The sequence below is a fragment of the Melanerpes formicivorus genome, unplaced genomic scaffold (assembly GCF_026170545.1).
Source record: "Melanerpes formicivorus ecotype bairdi unplaced genomic scaffold, bMelFor1.0.p_v2 SCAF_13, whole genome shotgun sequence".
Lineage (NCBI taxonomy): Eukaryota > Metazoa > Chordata > Aves > Piciformes > Picidae > Melanerpes > Melanerpes formicivorus.
In genome coordinates, this window is record NW_027142365.1 from 19865706 (window position 1) to 19880159 (window position 14454).

General features: G+C 53.5%; 1 protein-coding gene across 1 annotated transcript in view; it reads right to left on the minus strand.

The window, feature by feature from the left end:
* The window catches only part of LOC137444986 (macrophage mannose receptor 1-like), a 62826-nt gene that overhangs the window by 43280 nt on the left and 5092 nt on the right, over positions 1 to 14454 (minus strand). The window contains exons 2-6 of the mRNA XM_068146366.1: positions 8898 to 9296; positions 5977 to 6150; positions 4127 to 4291; positions 2892 to 3008; positions 1861 to 2004 (exon numbers count right to left, since the gene is read on the minus strand). Of these exons, the coding sequence (XP_068002467.1) occupies positions 1861 to 2004; positions 2892 to 3008; positions 4127 to 4291; positions 5977 to 6150; positions 8898 to 9296 (999 nt within the window). The remainder of the gene's footprint in view (positions 1 to 1860; positions 2005 to 2891; positions 3009 to 4126; positions 4292 to 5976; positions 6151 to 8897; positions 9297 to 14454) is intronic.

A 14454-nucleotide genomic window follows, 5' to 3' on the forward strand; every position in this document is an offset into this window, starting at 1 on the left:
CAGTTACTCTGCAGGCAGCTGCCTCCCAGCAGTTCCCAACTGAAATAGTTCCACACCTTCCCCTGCTCCTATAAAGACCTAGTTGGCCTTGGGTGGGAAAGGAACTCAGCTGGGCAAAGGTTCCTTTCAGAACAGAGCAAAAAGGGTCAGAGAGAGCAGGGACAGCATGAGCTGTGCCTCACATACAGAGTACAGAATTAATAAGGCTGGAAAAGACCTCAGAGATCATCAGGTCCAACCTGTCTTGAGGGTCTCTTCCAACCTGGTCTATTCTATTCTATTCTATTCTATTCTATTCTATTCTATTCTATTCTATTCTATTCTATTCTATCACCCAGCACCATCTAATCAACTAAACCATGGCACCAAGTGCCTCATCCAGGCTATTCCTAAACACCTTCAGTGATGGTGACCCCACTCCCTCCCTGAGCAGCACATCCCAATGGCCAATTCCTCTTTCTCTGAAGAACTTCATTCTAACATCCAGCCTGAACCTCCCCTGGCACAGCTTGAGACTGTGTCCTCTTGTTCTGGTGCTGGCTGCCTGGGAGAAGAGACCAACCCCCACCTGGCTACAACCTCCCTTCAGGGACTTGGAGAGAGCAAGAAGGTCTCCCCTGAGCCTCCTCTTCTCCAGGCTAAGCAACCCCAGCTCCCTCAGCCTCTCCTCACAGGGCTGTGCTCCAGACCCCTCCCCAGCTTTGTTGCCCTTCTCTGGACACCTTCCAGCATCTCAACATCTTTCCTAACCTGAGGAGCCCAGAACTGGACACAGGACTCAAGGTGTAGCCTAACCAGTGCTGAGCACAGAGGCATCTTCTAGCAGTGCACATCTTCAGTAGAGATTTTGGACCCCAGGATGTTTGTCATGGTTTTGTATTTGGATACCAGAACTAAACTCAGAATCCTGCCTTCTTTAGCACCCTGGGGCCTTTGCACAGATTCACAGACTCACAGATTGCTTTAGATGCCCTCAAAGGGCATCTTGTCTAAACCCCTGCAGGCAGCAGGGACAGCTCCAGCTAGAGCAGGCTGCCCAGGGACACAGCCAGGCTGAGCTTCTATGTCTCCAGGGACAGAGCCTCAACCACCTCCCTGGGCAGCCTGTTCCAGTGTCTCCCCAGCCTCACTGTGCAGAACTTCCTCCTGGTGTCCAACCTAACTCTGCCCTGCTCCAGTTTCAAACCATTGCCTCTTGTCCTATCCCCACAGCCCCTTCTGAACAGTCCCTCCCCAGCCTGCATGGAGGTCCTCTGCAGATACTGAAATGCAGCTCTAAGGTCTCTCTGGAGCCTGAGCTGTCTCAGCCTGTCCCCATAGCAGAGGTTCTGCAGCCCTTTGATCACCTTTGTTGCCTTTCTCTGGATCCACTCCATCAGGTCCAGGTCTCTCTTATGTTGAGGGTCCCAGAGCTGGCCCCAGCCCTGCAGGTGAGGTCTCCCCAGAGCAGAGCAGAGGGGCAGGATCCTCTCTCTCCAGCTCTGGCCACACTGCCTTGGATGCAGCCCAGGCTGCCCTTGGCCTTCTGTGCTGCCAGTGCCCATTGCTGGCTCCTGTCCAGCTTCTCCCCCACCAGCACCCCCAAGTCCTTCTCTGCAGGGCTGCTCTCCATCTCATCAACTCCCAGCCTGGGTTGATATCGAGGGTTGCCCCAACCTAGGTGCAGAACCTTGTACTTTATTCCAAGTGAACAACATCCTGACCTCATCTTTAATTTGCCAGCAAATTAAAGTCTTCTTTGTGACCCAGGCCAACAAGTGCAATCCTTTGGCTTTGACAAGACATGATCCTTTCATCTGTGGCATTCTCCCAGGACCTCTCTCTCACTGCAGAAATAGTCAGGTTTCGTTAGCAGCTTACCTGAGGCAATGGTGGAGGAATCCCAGGAGGAGTTCCTCTTCTGGCAGATGTAGCCCAGTTTGCGATTGCAGGCCAGGTTCTCCCATTTGCCATTCCTGCCTTGGAAGGTCCCACACACTTTCACAGATTCCACAGAGGGACTTCCTGGGGAGAGAGTTACAGAGCCCCTCTGGGAACACTGAGGAGTTCCACCCTCACAGGCAGGAACATACACATGTGTCCCAGCTGCAAAGCCACTGGGGTGGTGCTGGGGGTCAGACACTGGCACAGGCTGCCCTGGGAGGTGGTGGAGTCACCAAGCCTGGAGGTGCTTAAAGGTGGTTTGGATGTGGTGCTTGGGGCTATGGTTTAGGGGTGAGCCTTGCAGAGTTGGGTCAGTGGTTGGACTTGGTGATCCTGAAAAGAGGTTGTAGCCAGGTGGGGGTTGGTCTATTCTCCCAGGCACACAGCAGCAGAACAAGAGGACACAGTCTCAAGCTGTGCCAGGGGAGCTTTAGGCTGGAGGTGAGGAGAAAGTTCTTCCCAGCAAGAGAGATTGGCCATTGGGATGTGCTGCCCAGAGAGGTGGTGGAGTCACCATCCCTGGAGGTGTTTAGGAAGAGCCTGGATGAGGCACTTGGTGCCATGGTTTAGTTGATCAGATGGTGTTGGGTGAGAGGTTGGACTCCATGATCTCAAAGGTCTTATCTGGTTAATATTCTATTCTATTCTATTCTATTCTATTCTATTCTATTCTATTCTATTCTATTCTATTCTATTCTATTCTATTCTATTCTATTCTATTCTATTCTATTCTATTCTATTCTATTCCATTCCATTCCATTCCATTCCATTCCATTCCATTCCATTCTCCTTGTCCTATCCCAGGGAGCAAGTGAGCAGAGCCTGTCCCCTCCCTCCTGACCACTCTCCTACCTTTCCCATTGTCCCCTGGAACCTGTGCAAACTCTGTGAAACCAAAGTCATTAGGTAAAATGAATTGGGACAGAGAAGAGCATTTTGAGCCAGACACTGACCATTGTTTCACTTACCTGGAGCCCAGTTTAGGTATCTGAAGGGACTGCCCCCTGTCCACCTCCAGCCACTGTCAAGGGCATTGAAAAGGCCAATCCAGAGGTTGGCATTGACACCCAGGTCACTGGTGAGCCCTACATGGCCCAGAGAAACAACCAGGCAAGGGAGTCAGTGAGACTTGCAATAAAAACATGGAACACAGAACAAGAAGGTCACAGCAGATATCTTTTGTACAGCATAGGTTAGATTTCCCCCCCACTATTTTAGTGCTTTCTGTGAGAAAGGAACAGGCTCTGCTAAAAAGTATCCACACACCCTTGGGAGGTCTGCAGATGACACCAAGCCAGGAGGGAGTGTTGATCTGTCTGGGGGTAGGAAGGCTCTGCAGGGGGATCTGGAGAGGTTGTATTGATGAGCTGAGGCCAATGGGATTCAATGAGGCCAAGTGCTGGGTCCTGCACTTAGGTCACAACAACCCCATGAGCACTCCTGGCTTGGGGCAGAGTGGCTGGAGACTGCCCAGCAGAGAAAGACCTGGGGGTGTTGAACAGCAGTGACTGAGGATGAGCCAGCTTGTGACCAGGGGGTCCAGAAGGCCACCAGCATCCTGGCCTGGATCAGCAATGGTGTGGCCAGCAGGAGCAGGGAAGTGACTGTCCCTATGGGCACAGCACTGGTGAGGCCACACCTTGAGCACTGAGCTCATTTTGGGGGTGCTCAGTCCAAGATGGACATTGAGGTACTGGAGTGTGCCCAGGGAAGGACAATGAAGTTGGTGAGGGTCTGGAGAGCAGGGCTGGGGAGGAGCAGCTGAGGGACCTGGGGGGGTTCAGTCTGGAGGAGGCTCAGGGGAGACCTCATTCCTCTCTACAGCTCCCTGAAAGGAGGTTGGAGCCAGGTGAGGGTTGGTCTCTTCTCCTTAGTAACAAGTGATGGGATGAGAGGAAATGGCCTCAGGTTGCCCCAGGGGAGGTTTAGATTGAACATTAGAAGCAACTTTTTCCCTGAAGAAGCACAGGCTGCCCAGGGAGGTGGTTGAATCCCCATCCCTGGAGGTGTTTCCCAGAGGCAGTGATGTGGTGCTGAGGGCCATGGCTCAGCCCCAGCCTTGGCAGAGGTGGAGAATGGTTGACTGGATGAGCTGGAAGGCCTTTTCCATCTACACTGATTTGATGATTCCACACTAAAGCTCCTGGAGCTGACCCACATTTCAAGCACAGGCATTCATTTGTTTGGGTTTCTCTTACTTTACCTAACAGATACATCTCCTCCCGAGGCTCTGTGACACTCAGCAGTTCTGCATTCTGCTGCTGGCAGCTTTTCCTGGCTTGATGCCAGGTCAAAAGTGCCTCTGCATTGATCTGGTAGTGGTTCTGTGTCACAGGATTGGTTTTCCAGAGCTTGTTGTGGATGATGTCTACAAAAACAAAACAACAGACAAGAGAATGCAGAGAAGGAAACCTTCACTGGCTGATTTTTTACCTAAAATTCACCCTCCTTAAGTGTACTCTCTTCAGGATCTCCAGTGAGACTGAGAGGCTGAGAGCAGGGCAGGGAAAAGTTCAATGAAGTTCAACAAGGGCAAGGGGGGAGTCTGGCACCTGGGAGAGAACAACCCCATGGAGCAGGAGAGGCTGGGGACAGAGCTGTTGGAGAGCAGAGCAGGGCAAAGGGACCTGGGGGTCCTGGTGGGTGGGAGGTTGACCATGAACCAGCAATGTGCTCTGGTGGCCAAGAAGGCCAAGGGCATCCTGGGGGGCATTAGAAGGGCTGTGGGGAGCAGGTCAGAGAGGTTCTCCTCCCCCTCTACTCTGCCCTGCTGAGGCCACAGCTGGAATATTGTGTCCAGTTCTGGGCCCCTCAGCTCAAGAAGGACCTCAGGAAACTGCTTGAGAGAGTCCAGCACAGAGCCACAGAGCTGCTGCAGGCAGTGGAAGATCTTCCTCAGGAGGAGAGCCTGAGGGAGCTGAGGGCTCTTAGGCTTGGAGAGGAGGAGCCTGAGGGTGAGCTCCTTGCTGTTGCTCAAGATGTGCAGGGGGAGTGCCCAGAGGCTGGAGCCAGGCTCTGCTGGGTGCTGCCCAATGCCAGCACAAGGGGCAGTGGTGGAAGCTGAGGCAGAGGAAGTGCCATGGAAACAGGAGGAAGAATTCTGTCACTGTGAGGGTGACAGAGCCCTGGAGCAGGCTGCCCAGGGGGGTTGTGGAGTCTCCCTCTCTGGAGATATTCAAAACCCTCCTGGATGTGTTCCTGTGTGAGCTGCCCTGGGTGCTCCTGCTCTGGCAGGGGCTTGGACTGGACAAGCTTTCAAGGTCCCTTCCAGCCCCTGACACTCTGTGAGTCTGTGACTAATTCTGTATTCATCCCATACTGAATTATTTCTCCTTACAACCCTCATTTTTTCCTACACTGGCCTTGCTTATTGCTATAACTCAGCTACATCTCTCTCAGTTCAGCCCACATTCACCCACTCACTGATCCATTCTACCTGTGCACTCCTGCTTGTGATTCCCCAGACCACAAATCCTGGGCTTCCAGCCCGTGTCTTATGCTGGGTGCCTCCTACAGCCTCCCAGAGCACAAATGATAGCTTGCAGCCTGATGTGCAGGGGGTGTGAAGGGGCAGGGGATTTGTGCTGGGTTATTGCAGTGGTTTGTTGGTGTAAGCAGCACTGAATCACTGGAGGCAGGTGAAGGGCACTCTGTGTCCTGCCCCCTTCCATTTGCTCCAGTCCTACTATTCTCTGTTCCATCCTCTGCTCCTGCTTCCCTGTATCTCACCTTCCTCATCCACTCTTGCCCTGGCTTTCTTCTCCCCTGCTCTGAGGGGTTTTCTTTTGCTTTTTCCATCAGCTCCAATCACCACTCTCAGACAACTCCACACATGTTCCAGGCTTGGGAGCACAGCAGGACCAACCCCCACCTCTGCTGGAGCAGCAGTGAGTGAAGAGCAGGAGCCTCACTGCCCCTCCATGGCTCAGCAGGGAGCGAGGCTAACCACAACCCAGGTCATTGCCCACGGATGCTTCCAGGGCTTGGGCACCGAGAGTGGATTCAGCTTTTGCTGAATGTCTTCCCTGAAACCTTTATCAATAAATCAATTACCTTTTAGGGGGCAGCTTCCAAACATTTGGTCCTTATCAAAGTCTGAAGTAGTTGCACACCAGAGGGAGCTTGCATCCCCAGCCCGAGGGAGGCACTCCGCATGCCATCTGCCATTGAACTTGAAAGGGAAGACGCAAGGAGCACCAAAGGCATTGCCCCCCAGCGTGAAGATATCTGCAGAGACAGACACACAGCAACACTCAGCTGCCAGCAGATGTTCACCACAGCATCTGCTCATGGGCAGCTCCCCACAGACAGATTTGTGCAAGAGCTTCAAGCATCCACACTTTGCCACGAGGATGGTGAGAGCCTGGCACAGGTTGCCCAGGGAGGTGGTGGAAGCCTCCTGCCTGGAGGTGTTTGCAGCCAGGCTGGATGTGGCTGTGAGCAACCTGCTGGAGTGTGAGGTGTCCCTGGCCATGGTGGGGGGGTTGGCACTGGCTGAGGCTTGAGGTCTCTTCCAACCCTGACAACTCTGTGATTCTGTTCATCATTACAGCAGGACCTGGACAGCTGAGAGCCATGGGCCAAGGCTCATTAGAGGAAGTTCAACAAGGCCAAGGGCCAGGTCCTGCACCTGGGTCACTACAACCCCATGGGGAGCTCTAGACCTGGGGATGTGTGGCTGGAAAGCTGCAGCTGGGAGAGGGACCTGGGGGTGTTGGGTGGCAGTCACTGAGCAGGAGGCAGCAGTGCCCAGGGGGCCAAGAAAGCCAAAGGCATCCTGGCCTGGGTCAGAAGCAGGGTGGGCAGCAGGGCCAGGGAGGGGATCATCCCCCTGTGCTCAGCACTGGGGAGGCCACAGCTGGAGTGCTGTGTTCAGCTCTGAGCCCTCCCTGCAGGAAGGACACTGAGGGGCTGGAGCCTGTGCAGAGCAGGGCAGGCAGGCTGGAGAAGGGCCTGGAGCCCCTGGGCTAGAGGAGGGGCTGAGGGAGCTGGGGGTGTTGAGGCTGGAGAAGAGGAGGCTGAGGGAGACCTCCTTGCTCTCTGCAGCTCCCTGCAGGGAGGTTGCAGTGAGGAGGGGACAGCCTCTGCTCCTGGGTGTCAAGGGCCAGGAGCAGAGGCAATGGTTGCAAGCTGCCCCAGGGGAGGTTCAGGCTGGCTGCTAGGAAATCTTTCTTGCCTGGAAGGGTTCTGAGGCCTTGGAATGTTGTGGCCAGGGCAGTGCTGGAGTCCCCATCCCTGGAGGTGTTGAAGCAGTGTGTGGAGCTGGTGCTTAGGGCCATGGTTTGGTGCTGAGCCTGCAGTGCTGGGTGGAGGTTGGCCTGGCTGAGCCTGGAGGCCTCTTCCAGCCAGATGTGTTCTGTGAGGCTGTGATTATCACACAACCTTCCCAAGGTGGTGTGCCAGCCAGGTGTGACTAAACAAGAAACAAGACTCTCAAAGCAACCCCAGAACCTTAACTGCTCCTCAGACTGATCTCTGCCTCACTTCTTAGTTAGCAATCTCATGATTCAGCCTGGCAGGAGGAGTTAGATATTTTCCCCTCTCATGTTCTTAGCTGTATATCTCATGGTCTCCAGACCTCCTCAGAAACCTCATGCTTCAGCTTCTCACTCTTGCATCCTTGGATAATGCTTAGGGTGGGTTGTTTTTTTGCCCTGTATGACTGAAAAGGCCTGGAAAGGAGATGTCAGAATATGTTTATTCATCTTCAGGAGAGGAATTCATATTGAAATGTGGAAGTGACTCTGCTGGGAAGTGACCCACCCAGCTCTACACAGTCTGATTTGCTCCTCTCTGAACAAAATGATGGCAAATTTCGCTTGTGGGGCACAGAGGGGGAAAAAGAATATCATCCTTGGTTATTCAACTTTCCACTCTAGCAGTGCCACAGTAGAAAGGAGATTGAACACTTGAGCCTGGCTGAGCACTTTGCACAGCCTGAGAGGGATAATGATGCAGGAAAAGGAGATCTGACTCTCCAGGGCCAGGGCTTGCTGCACCCCAAACCATCCTGCACCATTCCCCTTTGGCTTTTCTCCTACTCTTCTTGCCAGGCCTGGGAAACACCACACAGACACTGGAGAAAGTGGCTTACAGCTCTGTGAACCAGGAATCACCTGCTCAGAGAGAGTTCATTGTCAAACCAAGTGGCTGCAACAGTAAGGAGTGAAATATAGCAATCACCTCCTCTTCCACAACTTAATTGGACATGTTGGGAAGGAGCCATAGATTTCCTCCCACTGCTGCTCTCCAAACAGAATCCTCCCTCTCCCTTATGGCCACACCATAGGCCTCTGCCACTTGACACTAAGAGCAGCCCTGCAGAGAAGGACTTGGGGGTTCTGGTAGGGGAGAAGCTGGGCAGGGTCTGGCAATGGGCAGTATGAGGACAGGCTGGGAGAGTTGGGGCTGTTCAGCCTGGAGAATAGAAAGTTCCAGGGAGACCTTAGAGCTGCATTCCAATATCTGCAGGGGACTTACAGGCAGGCTGGGGAGGGACTGTTCAGAAGGGGCTGTGGGGCAATGGTTTGAAACTGGAGCAGGGCAGAGTTAGGCTGGACATGAGGAGGAAGTTCTGCACAGTGAGGGTGGAGAGACACTGGAACAGGTTGCTCAGGGATGTGTTTGAGGCCCCATCCCTGAAGACATTCAAGCTCAGCCTGGCTGTGACCCCGGGCAGCCTGCTCTAGCTGGAGCTGTCCCTGCTGCCTGCAGGGGCCTTGGATAAGATGACCTTGGAGGGTCCCTTCCAAGACAGTGCAGACTGTGACTCTGAGACAGAGCTGCACCTTGCAGGTTTCATTTACAGTCCTGCTGGCCATGCATCTTCACACCCTCTCTGTGGCCATCTCTGCTGCTGATGTCACAGGAGGAAAGAGGCTGCTGTGTGGCAGTCAGGCATTGGAATGCTTTGTAAAGAGGGGCAGCCAAGCTGCCTAGAAACAGATTGCCCATGTTCAGTGCTCACTACTCACCCTCATAGCGCTGAGAGCACACACTCTCTCCAGTCCCCTGGATCCTCCACTTGCTCCCTCTGCCTGATCCTTTGGACAGTCTGATTTTCTTCCCCTTTCCTTTGCCATAATTGAAGAACAAATCCTTGCCGTGGGTTGCAAGCATCTCATTTCTGCATTCCCACCACTGGAGCTCGTTGGTTCTGTTACAAGATCCCAAAATGATGGCAGCCTCCTCCTCCTTGGTGAAGACCTCCAGGCACAGCTTGAGGGCCACACTCAGTAGCTGTACAGCTGAGACCCATCTGAACTTCTGAAACTCGTTGTGCTCATCGCAGGTGGTGGTGATGACTGAGCTGGAGTTCTGAGCTTGGGCACAGAGCTTGCTGTCTTCATTGTAGAGTGAAAATATTCCACTGTCTGTGAAATAAAATGAGGATGCAAACATCTGAGGAGAGGTGGTGTAGGAGGTGAGTCATAGAACCCCAGAACTGTCAGGGTTGGAAGGGACCTCAAGGCTCAGCCAGTTCCAACCCCCCTGCCATGGCCAGGGACACCTCACACTACAGCAGGTTGCTCACAGCCACATCCAGCCTGGCTGCAAACACCTCCAGGCAGGAGGCTGCAAACACCTCCCTGGGCAACCTGTGCCAGGCTCCCACCACCCTCATGGGGAACAACTTCTTCCTCACAGCCAATCTGAATCGCTCCCCCCCCCGAGTCCTATCACTCCCTGACACCCTCAAAAGTCCCTCCCCAGCTTTCTTGGAGCCCCTTTCAGATAATGGAAAGCCACCAGAAGGTCTCCTGGGAGCATTCTCCTCTCCAGACTGCACAACCCCAACTCCCTCAGTCTGTCTCCAGAGCACCTCCAGTGCTCTGCTCCTCCTCATGGCCCTTCTCTGGACACCTTCCAGCACCTCCAGATCCTTCCTGGCACAGAGGCTCCAGAACTGGCCCCAGAGCTCCAGCTGTGGTCTCAGCAGAGCTGAGCAGAGGGGCAGAATCACCTCCCTTGCCCTACTGGCCACACTTCTCTTGCTGCAGCCCAGGCTCTGCTGGGCTCTCTGGGCTGCCAGTGCAGTCACTTGCTATTTGACAGTCTAGCACACCAAAACCACGAGTGTAGGATGAATATAGTCCACAGACAAAGGAATCAAGGGAGGTTAATCACCATTGTGAAGGGCATTCATCAAAATGTTCTTAACATGCAAGCAACACAGAAGCTGAAAGCAGCAATTGCTCCTTAAAGTGCACTGCTCTCAAAATGCCATTCAGAAAGGACCTGTGCTGCATTCCCTGAGCTGCACCACTGCACAGCATGATAAACAGGCTTTCATTCTCAAAGGCAGAGGCACTTTCTCGACTCCAGAGCTATTAGAGATGGGTTACACCCTCAGAGTTCAGCCCTGAGGGGTACTGTGACTTCCAGCTCCACAGGCCAGCAGGTTGGTTTGCAGCTTGGGGTTTTTGTTGTCTCTGGTTAATCATTTCAGCAACCTGTGGCTACTGCAAGAGGTCATTCCTTTAGAGACCCACTTGTTTCTGGGGAGGGAAGCCACAGCTTGCAGCATCATTACTTCTGTTTCCAGCTCAGCTGATCTGAGTATCCCAGGTGTGGTTGTAACCAGCAGTGTGAGCCCCTGCACAGCAGGGCTTGGTTGGAGCAGCTTCACAAAGGGATCGAAACTCCAGCCTGCCCCAAACCCTGACCCTGTCTGCTGCTCACCTTGCAGCCCTTAGCTCCCCCCAAACAACAGCAACCTCACACAGGGTGCTCTGCTGTGAAGATTGGAATGGAATGGAATGGAATGGAATGGAATGGAATGGAATGGAATGGAATGGAATAGAATAGAATAGAATAGAATAGAATAGAATAGAATAGAATAGAATAGAATAGAATAGAATAGAATAGAATAGAATAGAATAGAATAGAATAGAATAGACCAGGTAGGAAGAGACCTTCAAGATCATCGTGTCCAACCCATCAACCAATCCAACACCACCTAAACAACTAACCCATGGCACCAAGCACCCCATCAAGTCTCCTCCTGAACATCTCCAGTGATGGTGACTCCACCACCTCCCTGTGCAGCACATTCCAATGGGCAATCACTCTCTGTTGTGTAGAACTTCTTCCTAACATCCAACCTGAACCTCCCCTGGGGCAGCTTGAGACTGTGTCCTCTTGTTCTGGTGCCTGGGAGAAGAGACCAACCTCTGCCTGTCTACAACCTCCCTTCAGGGAGTTGGAGAGAGCAAGAAGGTCTCCCCTGAGCCTCCTCTTCTCCAGGCTAAGCAACCCCAGCTCCCTCAGCCTCTCCTCACAGGGCTGTACTCCAAACCCCTCACCAACTTTGTTGCCCTTCTCTGGACACCTCCCAGCAAGTCAACCTCCTTCCTAAACTGAGGAGCCCAGAACTGGACACAGGACTCAAGGTGTGGCCTAACCAGTGCAGTGTACAGGGGCAGAATGACCTCCCTGCTCCTGCTGGCCACACTGTTCCTGATGCAGGCCAGGATGCCATTGGCCTTCTTGGCCCCATGGGCACACTGCAGGCTCATGTTCAGCCTACCATCAACCAGCACCCCCAGGTCCCTCTCTGCCTGGCTGCTCTCAGCCACTCTGACCCCAGCCTGTAGCACTGCCTGGGGTTGCTGTGGCCAATGTGCAGCACCTGGCACTTGGATGTGTTCAATCTCCTGCCCTTGGACTCTGCCCATCTGTCCAGCCTGGCAAGGTCCCTCTGCAGAGCCTCTCTACCCTCCAGCAGATCAACTCCTGCCCCAGCTTGGTGTCATCTGCAAATTTACTGCTGATGGACTCAATGCCCTCATCCAGATCATCAATGAAGATGTTAAAGAGCACAGGGCCCAGCACTGCTCCCTGGGGCACACCACTGGTGCCTGGCTGCCAGCTGGCTGTGGCACCATTCACCACCACTCTCTGGGCAGCCAAGCTTTCTCGCCAGGGACTGGAGCAGTTAACTGCAGCTCCATCCCACCCCGACCCATCCCAGAGCTGCCAGGGAACAGTGGAAGAGCCTCGGAGAAGTTTCGCTGGAAGGCTGTGACCTGGACAAGGCAGATCCCTGGCGCAAGTCACCTGCTGCAGGGGTGCTTGAGAGGGTTAGCAGAGGGTAACTCTCCAAGAGCCAGCTTGGTCTCGCCCAAAAACACGCTCAGGGGACTTTTATGTAGTGGAACTGGACTGGATAATCTCAAAGGTCTTTTCCAATCTGGTTGATTCTGGGATGCTGTGTGGATTAGAACAGCACTGCCCAGATCCTGCTGCCACTCAAGCGACAGCACTGGGACAGCTGGAAGCTTCCTGAAGGAAAGAGCCTCAGGCATGGCAGCATTTCCTTTGAAATCTAACAAACAGAAACTTTTAAGGTCCTTCCTAATGTCATTTCTTGGAAACAAGATTCTAATAGGCAACCATCACCAAGCCATGGTGAAAGAAATCCAAAGCAGTTCTCAGGCAGTGTCCTATGCATGCTGAGAGCACACTGCCAAGCACACCTCAGGCAGTGCTCTGTGCATGCTGAGAGCACACTGCCAAGCACACCTCAGGCAGTGCTCTGTGCATGCTGAGAGCACACTGCCAAGCACACCTCAGGCAGTGTCCTGTGCATGCTGAGAGCACACTGCCAAGCACACCTCAGGCAGTGTCCTGTGCATGCTGAGAGCACACTGCCAAGCACACCTCAGGCAGTGTCCTGTGCATGCTGAGAGCACACTGCCAAGCACACCTCAGACAGTGCTCTGTGCATGCTGAGAGCACACTGCCAAGCACACCTCAGGCACAGCTCTGTGCATGCTGAGAGCACACTGCCAAGCACACCTCAGGCAGTGCTCTGTACATGCTGGGAGCACACTGCCAAGCACACCTCAGGCAGTGTCCTGTGCATGCTGAGAGCACACTGCCAAGCACACCTCAGGCAGTGTCCTGTGCATGCTGAGAGCACACTGCCAAGCACACCTCAGGCAGTGTCCTGTGCATGCTGAGATAACACTGCCAAGCACACCTCAGGCAGTGCTCTGTGCATGCTGAGAGCACACTGCCAAGCACACCTCAGGCAGTGTCCTGTGCATGCTGAGAGCACACTGCCAAGCACACCTCAGGCAGTGTCCTGTGCATGCTGAGAGCACACTGCCAAGCACACCTCAGGCAGTGCTCAGTGCATGCTGAGAGCACACTGCCAAGCACACCTCAGGCAGTGCTCAGTGCATGCTGAGAGCTCACTGCCAAGCACACCTCAGGCAGTGCTCTGTGCATGCTGAGAGCACACTGCCAAGCACACCTCAGGCAGTGCTCTGTGCATGCTGAGAGCACACTGCCAAGCACACCTCAGGCAGTGCTCTGTGCATGCTGAGAGCACACTGCCAAGCACACCTCAGGCAGTGTCCTGTGCATGCTGAGAGCACACTGCCAAGCACACCTGTGGTAGTTTAGGCTGGAGTCAATTGTCCCAGGGGTGCAAGCATAGCTCCACCCTTTGTCATGGACTAGTCCAGAGTGAATTGGAAATGGGTGATGCCCCTGAACATCTCCAGTACATTAATGTCATCATTGTGTGGGGCAATAAAGCAAAGGAAATGTTCAAGAAGGGAGAAAAAATTATTCAGATACTCCTGAAGGCTGGATTTGCTCTAAAGGAAAGCAAAGTCAAAGGACCTGCACAAGAAATTCAGTTCTTGGGAATAAAGTGGCAGGCGGGAGGCCGTCATGTACCTATGGACGTGGTCAACAAGATAGCAGCCATGTCTCCACCATCCAACAAGAAAGAGACACAGTCCTTCCTAGGCCTTGTGGGGACGGCTACAGCAGTGGAAGAAGACCAATTGGCAGCGCAGGGGTAAGCCTATTTGGGCTGCCTCATTGTGGCAGAATGTTGCTGCTGGGGTGGAGAACATGGCTCTGAGGGTACGCCTTGATGATGCTCACGTACCTAAAAGTCATGCTAATGAAGAACATCAAAACAATAAGCATGCAGACAAGGCTGCCAGCATTGATGTAGCTCAGGTGGATCTAGACTGGAAGCATAAAGGTGAACTGTTTGTAGCTCAATGTGCCCATGAAACATCAGGACATCTAGGGAGAGATGTTGCGCACAGATGGGCTCGTGACCGAGGGGTGGGCTTGACCGTGGAAGCCATCACACAGGTCACAGATGACTGTGAAACCTGTGCTGCACCAGAGCCAAGTCTCCCTGGAACAGAGGGTGAGGGCTGAGTGTTTGCTATGGTGAGGCCTGGCAGATTGACTGTATTGGACCACTGCCACGAACACGCCAAGGCAAGCACTACATCCTCACCATGGCAGAAGCAACTACAGGCTGGTTGGAGACATGTCCTGTAAATCATGCCACTGCCAGGAACACCATCTTAGGCCTTGGGAGGCCAATCCTGTGCTGACATGGTATCCCTGAATGAATCAAGTCTGACAACAGCACTCATTGCAGGAGCAATGCCATCAGCTCCTGGGCCAAGAAGCACGGCGTTGAATGGGTGTACCACATTCCCTACCAACCACAAGCCTCTGGGAAGGTTGAAAGATACAATGGACTGTTAA